Source organism: Pan troglodytes, chromosome 15 (genome assembly GCF_028858775.2).
Source record: "Pan troglodytes isolate AG18354 chromosome 15, NHGRI_mPanTro3-v2.0_pri, whole genome shotgun sequence".
Lineage (NCBI taxonomy): Eukaryota > Metazoa > Chordata > Mammalia > Primates > Hominidae > Pan > Pan troglodytes.
The window spans coordinates 19,455,271-19,475,003 of record NC_072413.2 but is presented as its reverse complement, the minus strand read 5'-3'; the positions used below and the strand labels follow the sequence as shown (position 1 = coordinate 19,475,003).

The 19,733-nt window shown below is 54.0% G+C and overlaps 1 protein-coding gene across 5 annotated transcripts; it reads right to left on the bottom strand.

Moving 5' to 3' along the window:
- Positions 1 to 350: 350 nt before the first annotated feature.
- Positions 351 to 19,649, bottom strand: ARHGEF40 (Rho guanine nucleotide exchange factor 40). 5 transcript variants are annotated; one of them, XM_016925834.4, is made up of 24 exons: positions 19,476 to 19,649; positions 16,633 to 16,830; positions 14,697 to 15,945; positions 14,378 to 14,545; positions 14,112 to 14,232; positions 13,421 to 13,517; positions 13,234 to 13,314; positions 12,987 to 13,103; positions 11,597 to 11,692; positions 11,381 to 11,496; positions 10,859 to 10,985; positions 9,105 to 9,227; positions 8,871 to 9,014; positions 7,769 to 8,379; positions 7,410 to 7,644; positions 6,971 to 7,057; positions 5,842 to 6,057; positions 4,969 to 5,139; positions 4,026 to 4,203; positions 2,789 to 2,893; positions 2,431 to 2,574; positions 1,796 to 1,938; positions 1,021 to 1,067; positions 351 to 883 (listed from the first exon to the last, which is right to left on the bottom strand). In XM_016925834.4, exons 1-23 carry the CDS (start codon positions 19,476 to 19,478, stop codon positions 1,026 to 1,028), a joined length of 4,572 nt encoding a protein of 1,523 aa, XP_016781323.4. In that variant the 5' UTR covers positions 19,479 to 19,649; the 3' UTR covers positions 351 to 883; positions 1,021 to 1,025. The 5 variants fall into 5 exon arrangements, with proteins under 5 accessions (XP_016781323.4, XP_016781324.4, XP_016781325.4 ...); XM_016925835.4 differs by having other exon boundaries at positions 1,796 to 1,926; XM_016925836.4 differs by lacking the exon at positions 2,431 to 2,574.
- Between the last annotated feature and the right edge of the window lie 84 nt (positions 19,650 to 19,733).

The following is a 19,733-nucleotide window of genomic DNA, read 5'->3' as shown; positions in this document are numbered from 1 at the left end:
ACAAACAGCCAAGCAAGTTCTCACGCACTGTGGCCTGAGGACCTCATTTTGAGAACTGCTGGACTGTGCTGGATCCCAGTTTGTCTGTGACCAGTTCAGCCTCAAGGAGTAGGTGCAGTGTGGGAGAAGGAGCTTCAGAGAGTGTGTGGAACCTCTGGGAGCCACTGTGGAGGAGACACATTCTCCCAGGCTCATACACAGTCAGCTAGCTCTGGGCCTGGGAGGGGTAGAGGGGACCTTCCAGTCTTGGTTTTATTTTCTGTGTTCTAGTTAAGGGCTGGTTGAGGGAAAGTGCTCAAGTTATTTATCACCTTAATCCAGAGGACTACTCTAGCTCCTTAGAGGCAAAGTGTGAGTAAATACATTTAATATAACAATAGTATTATAATAACAGTAATTACATATATAAAGTCTACGGTTCCCCTGTCGCACCCTCCTATTGTTTGCATAGCTTCATTTCTTGTGACACCTCAGAATGGAGTCACCAGGAACTCCAGTTGACCTGGCAGAGATGATTCTTCTCAGGGAAAGTCAGGGGGTGAGAAAAGAGGAGAACATGGGCTGCCAGGGAGGGCTGGCATGGGAGTGATGTCCTGGATACAGTGGCCCAGGATGGGAAAGCACCGGAAGAGGGATAACTTCCCCACCTCCAGGGTATGAAGGCAAGCAATGTGGCTGCTCTGACTCCTGCAGGAGAAGGCACCAAGCTAGGGAGACTAGAGATAGTGGTGGCAGGGCAATACTCTTGGTCGTTAGACCTCCTCTGTGTCCAGGAAGCAGAGGGAAGAAATTCAGTGATCGCCCAGTGCTCCATTATGCCCCACTGCCATCCCAGCCCAAAGTGTGCTGAGAGGAGAAGCTGCACGCAAGTTCTGGATCTTCTCTAGAAGCCAGGAGAGAAGAGGGAGATGAGTTGGGAGAGGGAAGAAGCTGACTCCCAAGTAGCCGGGGACAGGAAGGAAGGTACATGCAAGATGGAAGGAGTGTTGGATGTGGTAGAAATTGGGGATGCTGACTCACCCAGGTCACAGAGGCGTGGTGGGGTCACTCAGGGCTCGAGCATGACTCTGGGGGGAGAGAAGCTACAGTGAATTTAGGGACATATTTCTTGTCTTTCTCTCTCTTTTCCTCCATTCCTCCCCACAAGCCTGTCAATTCGCCTCTCTTTCCTACCCAAAGTCCTTGAATTTTGCTATTTACTTTTATTTTTTTAGAGACAGGTGCTCACTGTTGCCCAGGTTGGAGTGCAGTGGCACAAACATGGCTCACTGAAGTCTCAACCTCCTGGGCTCAAGAGATCCTCCTGCTTCAGCCTCTCGAGTAGCTGGGACTATAGGTGCGCACCCCTCAAAAGTCCGGCTAATTTAATTTTTTTTTTTTGTAGAGATGGAGCCTCACTATGTTGCCCAGGCTGGTCTTGAACTCCTGGGCTCAAGTGATCCTCCCACCTCAGCCTCTGAAAGTCTGGGATTACAGGTATGAGCCACCTTACCTGGCCTGAGTTTTGCCATTTTAACCCAAGTCCAAGCCAGGCCATTGGCATTCTCCCCTTTCCATCCACCCCAGCACTATACTCCTTATTTAAGATTCCTTTTAACCTATGACCTTGATGCCTCTTAGCCAGGTCCCGGGGAGAGGAGAAAGGTAGACAAGATAATAAATCCAGACTGTAGCCTCAGCTGGGAGCACAAGTTCACAGTTTTCCCCCAACCCCCCTGGGGTTGAATGATCAGAAAAGCCCATCCAGAAAGCAGCCAAAGATCACATTGTTCCCAGCCTCGTTGTAGGAACTTACCTGTCGGGATAGCCCTAAGATCCCTCGACTGGCCAGGGTGGGAGTGCTGCTCCCAGGGTGGGGGGGTTGCAGGCTGGGGCTGTTTCTTGGTCCTGGGGACACATCTCCAGAAGAGTCAAGTGTTTCTGGGGCTGAAGGGGAAGCTAGGGTGAGAGCAGAGTATAGAATCCCTCCAGATTACCTTAAGCAACCAAGCTGCTCCATCAGGGAAGAAAAAGCTCCATAGCAACAGGAAGCTGTGAGTCACCATAGCGATCCAGTTGCAAGGGAACCCCCTACCAAGAGGCAGGAAATTGTCAGCAGCATCATTAGAGCAACCAGGGAAGAAGCGACAGGAAACTATAAGGATTGCCGTGGTGAACAAGGAGGGTACAACAGGAAGCTGAGGCAGTTTCCATAGAAACCCAAGAAGAGCTAGAGAGAGAGGTACAGAGGAAGTGCTTCTTAGCAACAGGCTGTTGTAAGCATCACCCTAGCAACCAGATGGAAGGCTCTTTTAGCGGTGGGGAAGCTGTACATAGTTGTCATGGCAACTGGGCTTCTTGGCTAGAAAAAGGAATTGCTCAGCAGCAAGCAGCCTGAACATCACCACCATGACCGAGCTGTTGGGAGCCACCCCTTGAGAGGTGCCTCACCCAGGGAAATTTGCTTGACGTCCAGATCCCAGGCCTCCTCCTCGACGCGGGCAGGCAGGGAGCAGGCTCCCGGCGAAAGGCCGGGAAGGGAGGGGCCGGCATGCTCAAAGGATGACACGGCCACGGAGGCCCGGGTGCGGGCGGCTGCAGAGAGTGGGGAGTGGGAGGTGGGGTGCTGGTGTGGGAAAGCCCTCTTGGCTCCCTGGAATGACCCTCAGTCTCACAGAGGGCCTCCCAGCCAGTCCCACTGATTGGGGGACGAGATGCCTTTCCTGACTTTCCACCACACCTTCCCTTTGTATCCTCATTGTCAAGGTCTTCACTCCTGGGGGCCACCCCCCAGCACCCTGGCCCTCACCTCTTCCAGTGAGCAGGGCACTCAGCGTCCGCTCCCCAAGGGCTTTGATGTCCAGGAAGGGTTTATTCCCAATGCCCATGGACACCATCTGCTGCACTCGGAGCTCTGGGGAATAGGGACACTTGTTACCAACTTCTTCCTGCCCTTCTCTCTAGCCCTAGCATGTCATGGTTGATTTTTTTCTTTTTTTTTTTTGTTCCTTCCCAATCCTCATTCCTCCCTTTGATTCCTCTGATGTCTCTTTTTACTCCTTCTGTTGACTATCACAACATGGATGGCAATGACGGTGTGACTTCCTCCTCAGATATCTGGCTCTTCTCTCCAATATGTTGCATCCTGCCTGTTTGGCATCCCAGCTGCCTAATTTCTACTCTGCATCTTGGGCATTAAGAGCACACACACACACACACACACACACACACCCCTCACATTTTTACATACCTTTACAGTTTACAAGATGCTTCCATATATTTGACCTTACCTAATCATCCCTATTACACTAAGATGAAGACATTAGTATTTCATTTTTCAGATGAGCAGAATGAAGTTCAGAAAATTAAAACCAAGGTAAAGCCCAGCAAAAAAACAAAAATAAAAATAAAACTAACAAACAAAAAACTAGTCCAGGTCACACAGCAAGTAGCAGCAGTTCTTAAATCCAAGCGAGCAGTTTCTCACCTCTTTTCCCAGCCATTTGCTTTATTAAAAAATTTGAAAAAAAATCCTTTAAGACAGAGTCTTGCTCTGTCACTCAGGCTCAAGTGCAGTGGCACCACCATAGCTCACTGTAGCCTTGAACATTTGGGCTCAAGCGATCCTCCTACCTCACCCCTCAAATAGCTAGGACTATAGGTGCGTACTACCATGCCCAGTTAATTTTAAAAGTTTTTGTGGAAATGGGGTCTCACTATGTGCCCAGGCTGGTCTTGAACACCTGGCCTCAAACAATCCTCCCACTTTGGCCTCCCAAAATGCGCTGGGATTACAGGCATGAGCCACTGCACCTGGCCCCTACTTGCTCTTGCTTCCCTGAAATTTGCCAGCTTTCTCTTTCTTTTTGGTATATCTTAGGCTCATTTCTACTTCAGTAATCTCTCAAGCCAAATCTTGAATCTTATTATAAGCTATTCTTTCTTCATCCTATAAGCTGTTTTCCCAAGCAGTTCGCACACTCTCCAGAAAACTTCCTGCTATAACCCTGACTCCAAGCACCCCCTTCCTCAGCTCTGCCCAGTACCCTTGTTGTGGGCTGCCTGTCTCCACAGCAGCTGGGCAATAGAACTTGTCCACTTGAGTTTGATCTCTGGTGAGGTTGCCTGCAGAGTGTATGCCTCTCGTGCACGCCGCCGCCGAAACCACAACTCAAAGCAGAGTCCGCTGTCCCCGATGTTTTCTGTCAGCCCCATGTCAGCAGTCTGAGGAAGAGCAGAGGGCAGCAGGTGAAGACAGAGTGAGTCCTGGCTGGGTGGTGCCACATGGCAAGCACTGGGCTTCGCCTGGCATCTGATAGATGTTCAGTAAACGTTTGCTCAACACCTATCATGTGCCAAGTGCTCTACATTTAGTCTTCATAACAACCATAATTTACAGAAGGGGAAATGAGGCCAGAAACATGAAGCAACTTCCACAAAGGCTTCTCACAGCTTATCAGAGCCGGAATTGGACCCAGGCCTTTTCCTCTATGCTATACTCTATGCTTACCCTCTATGCAGGGGGTACAAAGTCTAGAAACCCTTAGAATCCATTCCACACTGCCTGATCCAGGACCATAGGTTGCTATAAATGCTTATCTGCATATCAAGGCTGTTTCCCTAAAGCAAGGCCTCCCTCTTCTTGGATTCTTTAGTCAAAGTATAGTGTGCTTTCTCCTCATGCCCTAGGAACCACCCCTAATTCCAAAGGCATGTGTGTCCTTAGTGGGAAAGTCCCTCTTCTAGTCTGGTTTGGAATGCCTCCTAAGTGTTCTGCATGAATGATAAGGAAAACCTCATGAGGTAGACCAATGACAGGGCCTTCTAACATCCCCTGACACCCTAACTCGATAGTCGATTACAAGCCAAAGCCTATTCTAGATGATGCAGATTCTGAACCTCTGTTGGGGCTGAATTTCCAGAACATCCTGAGTTCTCAAGAAGAGAATGACTTCCTGTCACCTCCACCACTCACTCCAGGAATCGTACCTTAAAGGCCTGCTTGTAAACAAATGTCTCTGACCCCCCTTCAGGGCCCTTGAGCTTGCTGAACAGGAGGAGATGCTCAAAGAGAAAGACATGGCGAAGGCACTTCTTTCGGCCACAGATGACAGTGAAGGGGTCTCGATGCAAGAGCTGTCCCTGCTCCTTCAGATCTATCTGGAGAAAGGAAAAGGAAAAGTGGTTGGCCCAGGGGCCCTTTGTTTGTATTTTACAGGGAGCAAAAATAGATTTATAGGGCAAGTGGCCTAATGCACTGGTTCTCAGGTAGAGTCAGGAAGTCAGGGAAGCCCTCAGCCTAGGGTCCATCAACTGGTCACCATGCACAGCGCACCCAGCTGAGCAGCACAGCCCTGCCTCTGAAGATGGCAAGGTGCTCTGCATAGTAGGGTTTATAGCCACCTGTGGGGAAGCCTTTGCATGCTGGGGATCCAGGAAGAGAATCAGCAAAGAACTGAAAGGGAAATAGGTCTATTCCAGAGGAGGATACAGGATTCCAACATGTTCTGGAACCTCAGGGCTGGAAAAAGACTAGGTAGACGAGACAAGGTATGTGCTGGGTGTTGAGGTGCAGGAGGAAGTATGGGGTAGATGGGGAAAGATAACAATTAGGAAAGGAACAGGAGAGTACAAGGCGGATGTACGAACATGGGATGTTGGGAGGACATAGCTTCTTTATTTACAAATGAGGAAAGTGAAGTCCAGTGAAGTTCAGTGACTCAATCAAGGCCACCCAGCTGGTTAGAAATTAGAGCCTGGAGCCCTCTGACCTGGAGCCTGGTTCTCCTGTCACCAGCCTACATGGCTTCTGAGGCCAGGGCTGGGCAGTTTGAGCAGCAGTGACTGGAGCTAGGGCCTCACCTCACAGCCACGCACCGCCTCCACGGCCAGCAGGTCTCTGCCACGGGCCTCTTGTTCCCGGAGCAGCTGTACAGCAGCCCCAAGGGCCTGGCGCTCAGAACTGAGCTCAGGCCCAGCTTCCCTCAGGAGCTCCTCCAGGAGCCGCCCATACCGAGTCAGCTGTTCCAGAGGCTGCTGCAGGGCTCGGGGCAGGTAAGGGCCAGCCTCCATGGAGCCCTAGGTTGAGGACACAGACAGGGATGAGGGGAGGGGTGGAGCCTCTGGGGGCCAAGCTCAGGGGTTGGGGGGTAGGTGGGTGATACCCTAGGCTTTTGGGTATAGATGAAGCCCAGATGCTCCCTAAAGTAAGGCAAAACCATTCTCCCTGGAAAGAAAGCAGGTGGGGGCCTGCAGGCCAGCAATCACTGTCTATATCTTGAAGGGAAATGGAAGAAGAATCAAAATAGTAATCCCCTTTACTTTCTGGCTTTGAACTTTTCTTTTCTTTTCTTTTTTTCCCCTGAGATGGAGTCTTGCTCTGTCGCCCAGGCTGGAGTGCAGTGGCACAATCTCGGCTCACTGCAAGCTCCGCCTCCCAGGTTCACGCCATTCTTCTGCCTCAGCCTCCCGAGTAGCTGGGACTACAGGTGCCCGCCACCACGCCTGGCTAATTTTTTTTTTTTGTATTTCTAGTAGAGATGGGGTTTCACTATATTGGCCAGATAGTCTCGATCTCCTGACCTCGTGGTCCACCCGCCTCGGCCTCCCAAAGTGCTGGGATTACAGGTGTGAGTCACCACGCCCGGCCACTGCCTTTGAACTTTTAGTCACTTGTACGTCTTTTGATGTGAGCTCTTCTGATGCTCAGATCCTCCCTGTGAGCTGGCTATAGTGACTATTGCCCCCATTTACCAGATGTGGAAATAGAGGCCCAGAGGAATCAGGAGTCCTGCCCGGTCCCTCAGGTGGACTGGATAAGAACCTGGCCTCACCAGTCCGGTGCTTGTCCCACCCTCGGCAATTCTAGGAGATGATTGGTAGGTGATGTTCCTGGGCACATCCAGTTTTTTTCCCTGAGGGATTTGTTGGGTGGGTTTTTAGGTCTTTCTGGCCTCTCTACTTTTCTCCTGAAGGTTGGAGAAAAAGTTACCTTGCTTGAGGGACTGAGCGCAGCCAGACCATTCTCCAGTTTGTGTCGGTGCTTCACGTACTGTGCATAAAGGCTGAACTGGTCCCCCTGTGCCAGTAAAGAACAGATAAGGAGTCCCCGGTGAGGCCGCTGCAGACAAGCCTCTCTCTTCCCCCTCTCTATCCTCTCTGTAGCCCAAATGAGGGATGGGTCACCAGGGAGCACTCAGCCTACCAGGGAGGGAAGGGCTCCCTGTGGAGAGAGCATAGTCCAGGCAGCTCTTGAGAGCAGGGCGCAGAGGCTGAGTAGAGGCAGAAGTGCCCACAGAACAGGGCTGGGCCCCAAGGTCATGGACCACACATGGGAGGAGAGGGCCGTGGGTACTGAGAAAGAGGGACAGATGGATGAGGCTGGAACAGAGAAGGGAGAGCACTTGGAAGAAGTTGAGGGGATCACTCACGTGGCGAAGGAAGCAGGCCCCAATGCGTAGGGGGTGGGTGGCGCAACCCTGAAGCTCCCGCAGAAAGTGTGTCCGGTGGAAGCTGCGAAGCCTTTCCCGGGCACTCAGGGCAGCAGCCCAGGTGCCCCGAAGTTCAGGAGTCAGCTCAGGCCCAGGGGGTGGCACTGGCTCACTCAAGGCGGCCACGTAATCTTGTTCACAGGCAATCAGCTCAGACACCAGCCGCTGCTGGGCACTGCAGGCACAATAGGAGTGGCAGAGGAGGTGTGGGAGGGAGCCAGTACCCCCAACAATGTCATCTTCTTTTCCTACTGGGCAGTTGGCTCCGCCTCTTAGCACCAGTTGGGCTGGGATCTCACCTGATGCTTCGCTTGCGCTCCATCCGGGGGGTGCCTACTCCCCAGGGTCCGTCTGGCCCCCCAGCCCGGCCCAGCAGCACGTGTTCCCGTGGTGAGCACGTCCTGTCTACCACCTCAGTGCTGGTGACCTCCAGGCCTCGGATCAGCACAGCTCTTGGGGGCCTGCCCTCTGCTTCTGGAGCCAGCTCAGGGCCCTCTTCCTCATAGTCCTCTCCACATGGGGCCAGGGAGCAATGGGATGGGGCTGGCCGTGGCCCAGGGCTGCTGGGGAGCAGCAAGGAGCTGAGGCTGGGCGAGGGGCTGCGGGGCCCCCACTGGGCCCCTCCACTGCTGGCACTGTCTGCCCGCCGTCGTCGGTAGCCCCGTGGGCTCGCCTCCTCTCCCAGGTGTTGCTGAATCCTCCTCTCCAGCTCTTGGCAGCGGGCCCGGCAGCGGCCCCATTCTCGTAGGGCTGCTGGGCTGCCCAGGTCCAGGGCCAGGGCCCGCATCTCCTGGAAGGTGCCGGCACTGGGCTCTGGGGCCCGCCGCAGGGCCAGTGCAGCCAGCACAGCCTCCCGACCTGGCCCAGCTCCTGCCAGCCGAGCAAAGCCCTCATCCACCCATTCATGTGCCTACGAAGTCAAAGGGGTTGGGGATGGGAGAGAAAGGGTAAGGGCCTGTGTTGCTCACGAAGGACGCCCAATGACAGCCCTTGTCCTCTTGCCTGTGGCCTCTCAATGCCCATCACTCTCCCATTTTCTCACTGTTCCAGCATCACTGCCTAACCATGTCACTCGGAGTTGGTATGGAGATGGAAGAGCCTATATAAAAGAATAACCAGTACTCATACGACATTTATGAGTGGCAGGCTCTGTGCTAAGGGCTTTTATGTATTGCCTCGTGTAATCCCCACAGCAGCCCTGTGAGGTAGATCTATGGAGGCACAGTCAGGTTTAGTATCTTGTCCCATGCCATTCAGCAAGGAGGTGACAGAGCTAAGAGGAAAAACCTAGGAGATGGGCTCCTCAGCCTCCACTTTTAACAACTTAATTAGCCTCTCCAGGCAGAAAGGAAGTGAATAAATGGAAATGGGGGGCACAGAAGGAAAAGGCTCTGCATGCACCTGCTGGAAGAAGCGCTGTAGCCGCAGGGCCCGATGGAGGCCACTCTCAACCTGCTCCAGCCGCTGTTCAAAGATATCCAGCACCTTCTGGGAGGTGGCATTCTCCTCCAGAGCCAGGGCCTCCCGTGCCTGGGCCAGGCGCTCCTGGAGAAGGGAGGCTGCGCTCAGACCTGGTCCTCACTCCTAGGTAGTCTCCTCCTGCCTCCTCTCACCTGCCCTCCAGCCCCTTCTCACCTGGACCTCAGCGCTGAAAGCCCGGAATCGCAGCTCTGTCTCCTGCAGGGCAGACAAGGTGTCCCCAGGCAGAGCAAAGCTTGCCAGCTGCTCCTCTCCTGGGCCCGAGAGCCACTGCAACACCTGAGGCAGATGGGGTGGGAGGGCAGGGGGTCATGTAGTGGAAAGGCAAGGAAGGGCTGAGAGCCAGCATCAGCCCCACCACCCCAATCTATAGAACTTTGAGTGAACTATTGCATCTCATCTGCAATGTGGGAATGACAACAGTGAATGGTAATAGTTTCCACAAGGGTCAGATGAGAAACCGAGTAAGAAATCTTTGGTAAGGCAGATGAGAGGGAAGCTGGGCTGATGGGAAGCACTGAGGGAGTGGGTCAAAGTTCCAGGGCTATGCCCGAGGGTGAAGTACATCAAACTGGGGTGAACCAAAAGCAGGATGAGGGTCATAGGGATGACTGAGGGCCTTCACCAAGCCTTGGCAACTGGTGGGAAAGGGTCCCAGGGACCAAGCCTGGAGAAACAGCACAGAAGGGGTGTGTGTGTGTGTGTGTTTGTGTGTGTGTGTCCGGCTTTAATTTCCTAATATGGGGCTATATGAACTCTCATGCTGGTTCTGAGATGTTTGACCAAAAAGGGATGGTAATATTTTCCTCTGAAGAAAGGCTGGAAGCTGGGGGTGGGACAGCCTGAGGATGAGAAGTCTGAGACTGTTCCTAATAGCCAGTGCCAACAATAACCACTTTTATAGTCCTTTGCTGAATTCATTTGATCTTTCTGACCACGTTGTGAGTTAATTGTTACCATCCGCATTCTATAGATGAGGACTTGGGAACTCAGAGAAGCTTCATGACTTGTCCAACATCTTACACATGGCAGAACTAGGACTCAAGCTGAGCACGTTAGACTCCAAATCTTGTTTTTAAACAGTTGGGGAAACAGCTAACAAGCAGGTAAGCAAACAGGAGGAGATGCAACCCATCTCTAGGATATTGGCTTAGAGGAAGCCAATATGAAGAAATCCTAGGAAACAGAAAGTCTTGGCCCCCACTTTAGCACCGGCCCTGAGGTGACCTTTCCCCTGATGCCCACGTACAGGTCCATGAAGTGTCCATTCACCATGCTCGGGGCTAAGGAGGAACAATCAGATTTCAAAGCCCCCTCTACCCCACGTGGTAGGGCGGAGAGCAAATCCCTATGGGACTCTTAACCCCAGGAGAGAAGAATCAAGGTTCAGAGAAGCCAGCCTTATTCCTGAATCTTCCCCACAAAGAAGCCTGTAGTTCCTCTTAGGTGCTTTCAGTGCTCTCTCCTTCCAAGGTGGAGGGAGGTGGGACCTTTCTGGCCTCAGGTCTGAGGGATGACATCGCATAAGGAGTTAAGGGTGTGTGTGTAGCAGTGTAACTAATGAGCTGGTATCAATAGACTTTTATTATTTTTCAGCTAAGGTGGTAGGCACTCCAGAGTTGATCAGCTCTTCAGAATCCCCTAGGGCAGCTGAGCATCTCTCACAATCTCTCAGCATTTTCGATCAAGTATAAACAGTGGGGAGGGGGAGATCTGGCTTTTCTTTACTGGTGCTATGATGCTCCCACCCTCTTGTTGAATCTCATACTGACCAACAAATGTGAGGAGGAGGGAGGGGCGTTCAACCAAGCCAGGCTAGAAGAACACCATCAACTATAAGTACCAACGGGAAAGGTGCTGGAGGCCACACTCCCAGGCTGAGTAAGAGGGACGTGGGGATCCTGGCTCACCTGCTGGAGTCGCCGCAGGCACTGCCGCTGCTCTTGCTGCTGCACGTGCAGGTTGGAGAGGCGCACAAGCTGGTGAATGGCCTCGTCCACTTCCTGATACAGTGTAGCTGGGCCTTGGCCCTCCAGCCTTGGGAAGGAGCAGAGAAGAATGAATCATTTCCCTTGTTGAGCCCCTCAATTCTGTCCTTCCGTGCCTCTGAGGGATGCAAACATGAGAGGTTGCATAGCAGCATGGATCAAAAGCATGGGCTGAACCCTGACTGCTTTGGTTTGAATCCTGACTCTTTACTGACCGATGTCGGCCAAGACAGTTAACATTTCTGATCCTCCAAATCCTCATTTGTAATAGTAAATGGCACATAAGGATGTTGTGAGGGTTATGAGACAGTAAGTGTAAAAGCATAGTATCTTGCCCAGATACATGCACAGTAAGAATGGTCTGGCAGCTAAGGTTTGTTGGCAGCCTTCAGCTGTGTCTCCACCTCCCACTTCCACCTGCCTCCGCACACCCATACTTCGTACTTGCTGCTGGGAGTGGAGCGCAGCCTCATCAGGATGGCCCCCCCATCCCTCTGCAGTGCCGTCAGCCGGGGATCTGCCAGCACCTTCTGCAGTGGCTTGGGCATTCCCACTGCCTCCTGGGGATAGGGAGGAGTTGCCAGTTAGGGTTCCACCAGAGAGTCTCCACCCCAGCCCCATCCCAATCCCATCCCCCCACTGTCCCATCTCATTTCATACCTCTTCCTCTGGCTCTGCTGCTCCCTCCAGCTCCTCAATGGCCTGCCGTACCGAGCCCAGCACACCTTGGCACAGGCGACATAGCCTTACCACTTCCTGAAACCCACATGCAGGGATGGAGTTGAGGATCAGAGTTTAAGAAGGAACTTAAGCCCTAGGGTTGGGGTGCGGTAGCCCCAGAGACTTTTATGGAGGCAATGCTGAATTCAGTTCCTGACTTTGTTGCTAACTAATTGTATGATGTTGGGCAGGTTCAGAAACCTTCCTGAACTTCAGTTCCTCAACTGTAAAGTCAGGATTAGAAAGGCTTCTGTGATTTTTAAGGAGATGATGCCAGTTTAGCAACTAACGTGGGCCTGGCACATTGTACAGCTTGGTAACTGTGACCTTCCTTTCTCTCTGTCTTCAGTGGGGCTTCACCCTGTCACACCCCCTCTCTCTGCCTATTCATGTCAATTTCCCCTTTGACACTAAAGGCGAAGCTTAGAGACCATCTACAGACCCCTCTTTCATACTCAGCTCAGATCATGTTTATTTCTCTCTTCTTGAATACTCACAACACTTATATTCATAGAATTACATGAGATAAGTGCTGGAAGGAACTTTAGCAATTATATTGTGATTGTTATACTTCGCTGATGAGGATCCTGAGGCCTGGATGTTGGTGCAAGGAGCGGATACAGAAAGGGCACTATTTCTGCAAGTGAGGTAAAGTAATTTGGAACAAGAACCAGCCTTTTGACTCTCAGTGCTTTCCAGAAACCCAATGACACTATCTTGCACTCTTCTCTACTTGTTTCATGATTTATCTCCCACCAAAAATCATATACTACTTAATGTCATATTAAGAATTTATTTGGCTGGGCATAGTCACTCATGCCTGTAATCTTAGCACTTCGGGAGGCTGAGACGGGTGGATCACTGGAGTCCAGGAGTTTGAGACCAGCCTGGGCAACATGGCAAAACCCCGTCTCTACAAAACAAAACAAAACAAAAAAAAACACAAAAACTAGCTGGGTGTGGTGGCACATGCCTGTAGCCACAGCTACTCAAGAGGTTGACATGGGAGGATCGCTTGAGTCCAGAGGGTCGAGGCTGCAGTAAGCTGTGATCGAAGCATTGCACTCCAGCCTGGGCGACAGAGTGAGACTGTCTAAAAATAATAATTATAATAATTTATCATACTCCTCCTATCTCCCCAGTAGAACATGGCACAGTGCACATGTTTTCCTCATGATTTGGGAGCCATAAATACTTGTTGAATTGAATGGAATGGAAACCACTTTTTTGCAACCCCATGGTATGTCCTGGACCTGGCCTCTCTCCTAGAATGTCTTCAGCTGGGTTATTCCTGGCTCCCAGCATGCTAGGTGGTAGAGGGGAAGCTTACCTGGTGTATCTCTACCCAGTGACTGGGAGAGGGGTCCCTGTGACCTCCTAACTCCCACTGCAGCTCCTCTGGCTTGGCCACTCTTTTCAGATCATTCTCTGACAGCACCTCAGCACCCTGTAGAGGGTAAGGCAGGGGGTTTCTTCCTGGGCACCCAAGGACTCAGAAACCAGCCTGGGGCTCCAGCCAGCCTCTTCTCCTCTCCCCACTACTGATGGGAAACTAGATGGGAATGAAGGGCTCAAACCTGAAATCCACAGAGTTCAGTTGGAAGGTCATGATGAATGAGAATCAGCAGCCGCTGAACAAGGGGAGGATCTCCTGAGTCCTAAGGGCAGAAAAGAATAACCCTAAACTGGGCAATCGAGTGTCCTGGACTGGCCACTAGTGAAGAGTTAGGATCCAGGGGAACTGCCTGTTCAAGGGGTGGTTACCTGAAGTTGGCTCAAGACAGGAATCAGTGCTGGAGGCAGTGGAGGTGCCTGGCGAAGGTCCAGCAGGACGGACAGCCCCAGTGTCTGTAGATCAGGCCTGCGGGAGCAGGAAGAGCCAAGGAGGCTGCTGTGTGTGTGTTTTGGGGGATAGCAGATAAGGCAAGGCAGACATACGGGGTCTGTTTTTAGTTAATAGTCCTGAGGAGAAATTAGTTGCCGGTACATTTGGGAAGAAATGGGCAAAGGGCCAAATTCTGGGATGTGTGTACAAGAGGAAGTCACCTAGCAGTCAGGGGTCTATATTCATATGGCTACTAGGTCAAGGGATTAAGGTCTGGAAAGTTAAGAATTCTGTTCTGATATGGCATGCATTCAATATCAGCCTGTAGTATGGTGCCTAATAGGTACTCAGTGCTCAATAAATGTTTGTTGAATCAGTGAACCAATGTCCTGATGATCTTGGTAGGGTTGGAAGAGAGTGAAAGTCAACAGTGTTGCTTTTGAAGATCAGTGAAGATATGAAGCTGGAGGTCAGGGTAAGTAAGGCCAAAGGTCAATGACTTGAAATCTGAAGGTTGAAGAAGTAGGTGTCCTTAGAGGTCAGAAGGTCAGTGTCCTGAGAAGAAGGAGGTGAGGGTCCTCATGAATCAGGAGATTAGTGTCCAGGGTGCCAGGACTGGGCCTCGGTTACCTGAGCAGTGAGTGGAGGTAATGAAGAGTTGTGTTCAGCGTGTCTCGGGAGGGTGGGGGCTCCTCAGGAGGGCACGGTGGGGTAATGGTCAGCAGAGCTCGCCCACTCTGGTCCACCCCTCCTGAAGACACAAAATGGCCAGGCTGTCCTGGCTGGGAGCAGTCCATGCCTACCTCCTTTCCACCCTGCCTCCCCCAGTCCCCAAGCCCACCCAATTGCTTCTCTTTCCCAGTCCTTTTTCCCTTCACCCACTGATGCCCACTGACCCGTCAGGATGAGGAATCCAGATGCCATCAAGTCCCAAGCTACATCAGGGTGATCAGAGACGGAGACTGCAAGGGCCTCTTCTGGAATGTTGTCCCCTTTTCCTTCCTGCACAGTCTCTAGCGGAGGTGTTGGAGTGTCAGACAGGAGGCCTTCTGGGCCTGTGTGTCCTGCACAGACACAGACAGAAAAATGGGACTGAAGTTAAGATGGTTCTGGTTGTTCTGCTCCCAGCCTAACCCTGCTCCTCCTCCTGCCCCCTCCCATAGGCCCGACCTGCTTTGGCCCTTGCCCCATGAGCCTCACTCCGTGTCATCTCACCTGCCATACACAGCAGGCCTGGCCCCTCCAGCTCTCTCTCTCCGGCCCCCTCTTCTGTAGGCCCACAGGCTTCAGAGGGCTGAGGCTCTTTCTTGCCTGCTGTTTTGAGCTCTTTTGGCTCAGATTCTGGCTTCCCTGAGCCTTCATATTCCTCCTTAACCAGGTGGCATTCTGGAAGCTTGTGCTCACTTGGTGAGGGCAGATTGCCAAGGGCTTCTTGGTGGCTGGCATCTTCCTTGTCCCCAGGGCTCAGTGGGGCACTGTCCCCTCCTCGGCTAAGAGCCCCTCGACCTGCAGCTCGCTTCTTTCTTCTGTTTCCTTTGCCTGTTCTCCGAGGGGTACCAGGTGGTCCTTCAGCCCCCTGGCCTCCTCCTCCTCCTCCTCTAAGCTCCCCTGGCCTCAGGGGGCAAGATTCGGAGGCTTCTCCCACAGCCTCTGCTGGGGGCTCAGACACCTCGAAGACTGCTGCCTCTGGGACAGCCTCAGCTCCTGGGGGGGACTCAGGGGAGGCTCCGGTGCTGCTCCCCTCGCCGGGTGGGCGTGCTCCATCCTGGTCCCGAGGCCCCAGGCCCTTCTGGTGCATCCACGCCCGGTGTCTCCGGTGGCGGCCCTTCCCTCCAGCGCCCTTGCGGGTGGGTACCGTCCGGACTCTGGAGAGGCCCGGGGAGCCTTCAGCATCTGTTGGGCTCCCCCTCACGGGCAGCGTCACCTCTAACAGCTCCACATACTCGCCCTCAGGTCCTTCCACAGGGGCATTGTGCCCATCCCCAGGACTCCGGGTACCCAGCGCCTCCTCAGGAAGTGGAGGGCTGGGAAGCCCTGGAGGTCCAGAGGGCAGTTCTGGGGGCAGTGTACTTGGCTGATGTCCAACCATGAGGCCCTCTTTGTGCACAAATCGTGGACAGATGAGCTCAGCCCAGGGCAGCCGGTGAATCCCAGAGGGCGCAGACAGTAGGCAGGTACTGAGGCGACCTGTTGGCCGGTCCTTGTTGATGCCTTGTAGCCACTCAGGTGTGAATAGGTAGGCACAAGCCTCATTGGGCACAGGAACCTCCTGCACCCGCCCACCCCCAGGGGCCAGACACTTGAGTGCTAGTCGTGGTGCTTGGGCAGCTGAGGGCACCACCTGCAGATAGAAGTCTCCTGGGCGCAGCAGTTGCCAGGGTAGGGCTGCTAGCTGCACCACCACCTGTTCATGCAGGCAGAGCGGCCACCCCTCATGGAAGAAGAGGAATCCACTGTATTGGGCCTGGGGAGAGAGGTGGGAGGCTGCACTCAGGCCTCTGCTGAAGAAACCAGCAGAAGAGGGCAGTTAGAATGGGCCCACCCTAGGCAGGACCAGCCTTATGCCTGGAAGGTTATACTCTCAGGAGAGCAGGAGGGGAGATTTGGGGTATTCAGGTGGCAGAGAGGAAGGGATTGGGACCGATCGGTCTCCCAGTAGTAGGAAGATTCTTCAGGAAGCTAGTTCCGTGTGTGGGAGGGTAAGAACTGAATCGTTACCAAGACATGGTCAGCAGATGCCATTGTCTTGGAGAAGTTAAAGACTCTTAGGAGTCTTTATATCTGTAGAAATGAAGGATCTCTGTTGACTAATGTACGGGGGAGTTAGTATCTTGAGAAATTCATATGAGGGGGAGAAGATGTCTGGAATTGGGTCTGGAGAGTTAGGGTCTTTGGGGGTCAGTATTGGGGTCAAGATGAATTTGGGGAAGATGAGTGTGTGTGTGTGTGTGTGTTAGCATCTGAATGGTCAGTGCCTGTGAAGGTCAAAGTTTGTGAGAGGTCAGAGAATGAAGCTTAAGTGATTCTGGAGAGATCGCTTTCAAGGGAGGCTGTATCTCTAGGTTAGTGGGGGCATTAGTCAGCCTGGCTAGTCTGTAGAGTGTGGCAGTGGATCTTGGGGAAGGCAGAATAGTGATGCACGGCCACTCACACAGGCTTCCTGCTGGACCTTGGCAAGCAGGTGCTTGGCTGGTACCAGGAAGTCCAGCGTGTACCTCAGTGCGTCCTCCCGATAAGTCCTCTCCACCACCTGGAACACCTGGCCCAACAGGGTGGGGGCTGTTGCCTCAAAGGGTGGATACAGGGCGGCGAGAGTGCTCTGCACACAGTCCTCCACTGGCTCAGGCTCCTGTAGAGATAGGACCAGGTTACAGATCCCTAGAGATCACCCAATCATGGCTCCTTGGGAGCTGCACTGGTCTGGGGTTGGCTGTGTTCTCCAAAGCCCCGATTGTACAATGTGGGCAAAAAGTGAGCACTCAGGAAATGCTGGCTGATGAGCCCAGAACAGGAGTGGGGCTGGGCCAGAGTGCACAAACCTGGCAGGGCGCTCAACACTCACGCTCTGAGACCTTGGCTTTGGAGATCCAGGGAGAATTTGTTGTGAATGCCCCTGATCAGGGCTGTTCCGGGTGCTCGTGAGTTGGGGTGATTGCATAGATCTTTCCCAGGAGAGAAAAGACAGGCTTCTGGGCTATCAGGGGACTGAGCTTATGGCTGAGAACTCGAGGGGATGAGGGAGATTTCCACACAGCCATCCTGCAAATCCCTTCCCATAAGACTCACCATCCAGAGCTCCCCATCTTAGGTGGAGGTGCCATCACCCACAATTATGTCCCAGAGATGATCATTTGGTGAAAGAGAGATGCTCATTTATATGCTAGAGATGGTCATTTGGTGGAAAGAGGAGGATGGAAAGACTGTCTGTGACTGTCTTGGGTCTTTCTAGCATCCCTCTTCCTTCTCCCACAGTGGCTCTGAAGCAATCACCCAATCTTAGAGCATGTGGGATTGGATTACAAAGAATCGGGTGGGGGCAGTTGAAAGAGAAAAAAGTCACAAGAGGAACTTGTGGGAAGGGAGGAGGAGGCCTTGATGGTGCGCATTCGAGCTGATCTTTTCTGATTCCAGTGGGACCTCTCTCTGCCAACCTCCACTAGGAGTCTCAAAAAGACTCAGCCCTGCTTCATCCAGACTCCCCTCCCTAAGTGAGTCAATGAGACATCTTTCTCCAACTCGTAACCTAAACAACCACCCCTTGGGCTATTCCTTTGCAAACTTCTTTTTCAAGACAGTCTCTGAAGTCCCTTTTACTGGAATTTTTTTTTCTTTTTTGCTGTAAATGGGGAAGGGGATACTCAATGCAGCCTTTACCTTGGTCTCTACCTTCCCTACCCCCATACCTTGCCTTTGCCATAAAACAAAATAGCTTATTTTTCTCTGAGCTCCATCCAGAGTTGCCCGTTTGTCTTGACGGTCTGGGAAGTTAGGGCAACCACTCCAGAGACGGGACATTCAGTGAGTCAGCGCGCAGACCCGGCCCCAAGGTGTGTGGGCGAGCAGACAGACCCCCAGTGTTCCCGGGACCAGGCGGACGCAGTGCGCGTGGGTGGGGGGAAGGTGGAGATGGGCGGGGGTGAGGCAGAGTGGGGCCGTCTGCTCCAAGGCAGGGAGTGCGGAGCTAGGGCTTGAGCAGCGAGGCAGCTGCAACCCATTAGGGGCGGTGAGCTCATGGCTGAGCGAGAGTCTCAGCCACAGGAAACGGCCGCGGCAGGAGGGGAGGAGGGGTCTGGGGAGGGAGGCGGCGGGCGGGAGCACGGAGACCCAGCCTCCTGCCGGCGGGGACCAGAGAGGAGACCAGAGAGACTGAGTCAGCTCTCCCTGGCCCAGTTCCTCTTTCTTCTTCCTCCAGCCTCCCTGCCAGAGGGTGCCCTTCCCTCCGTAGAGGGGCGGCCCCAGTAGTGCCCCTGCCCCTCCTCCACTCCCTGCGGTGAGCTCCCCCTGGCAAGGCCTCTCCCCCTCCTCCACTCTGCAGCGAGCGCCCCCTTGGCCATGCCCCCGCCCTCTTTGCAGTGGGCGCTCTCTCGGGCAGTGCCCACTCTCGCAGCGGTGCTTCAGAGTACTCTGCAGTGAAAGTTCCCAGGGCAGTGTTCACTCCTGTTGGTGTGGGCTTCTCCTTAGCGTACCCTCCAGCTTCCAGCGCCCCAAGTTGCTGCTGCCAGGGTCCCCTAGTCCCTGCAGGGAGCTCCGGCTCGTGTTCCCTCCCCTCTGTAGCAGGAGTGCCCTGAGGCAGCCCTTCAGTTCCCTGCAGCAAGAGCTCTGGGGCACTTCCCTCCTCCGCAAACTCTGGTCGGCTCTGGCAGTGTCACGCCCCCTGGTACTGTGAGCTCCCCCCCAAGCACCCCCAACTATCCTGAGGCAGCTCTTTTTCTCTGCGGGAATTTCCCTCTTTGGCCATGCCCCGGGACCCGGCCCAGCCACAGCTGTGGCCAGTTCCCTAGGGCCGGATGGGTGGGCCTGCCTCACCGGGTTGGGGACAGGGATGGAAAATGGTGGTTCCATGCAGGTCAGTTCTCATGACCCGAGGGGCCGGGCCTCTTCCAGGGTCGCTGCAGGACCAACCCGCAGGGGTCTCCCGCGGGTAAGGAGCTCGGACCAGGAGGGGGAGGGAAGCTCCAGGAAAGGAAGGCACAGGTCAGGACAGAGGAGGGCGGGGAGCGGGGAGGTGTGTGGATTAGGGGAGAGACCCAAGGGAGGATGGGGGAGGAGGCGGAGGAGAGGAGGAAGAAAGGGTGAGGGCAATACCCGGTGGGGACAGAGCTAAACAGTCGGGCAGACAGACAAATCGAAGAAGGGGGGATGGGAGGGAGGAGAGTCCCAGAGGGGCCGAACAGTCCGAGGCAGGCTCGGGAGGCACCAGGCTGAGGACTTGGGGGCCCGGAGCGGGCTGCGCGAAGGCCGAGGGGACCCAGGGGGCTGCGACGCTGGACTCACCATGGCTCGGCGCCGGGCCGCGTCCGACGCTTGGTCGGGCGGGCGGGGCCGGGCGCGCCACCGCCTCCCTCCCGCCGCTCGTGTCTCGCCGGGTCTGGCTAAGGGACAGCTCCGGCCGCGGTGGCGGCTCGGCCCGCTCCAGCTTCCAGGCCGCGGGGCCCCGCCAGGGAGGGCCGAGACGGCCGCCCCTCCCCGCCCCGCCCTTCAGCGCCCGCCCCCGCCTCCGCGCGGGACCCCTTGCCGGGACTCTGTCTCCCG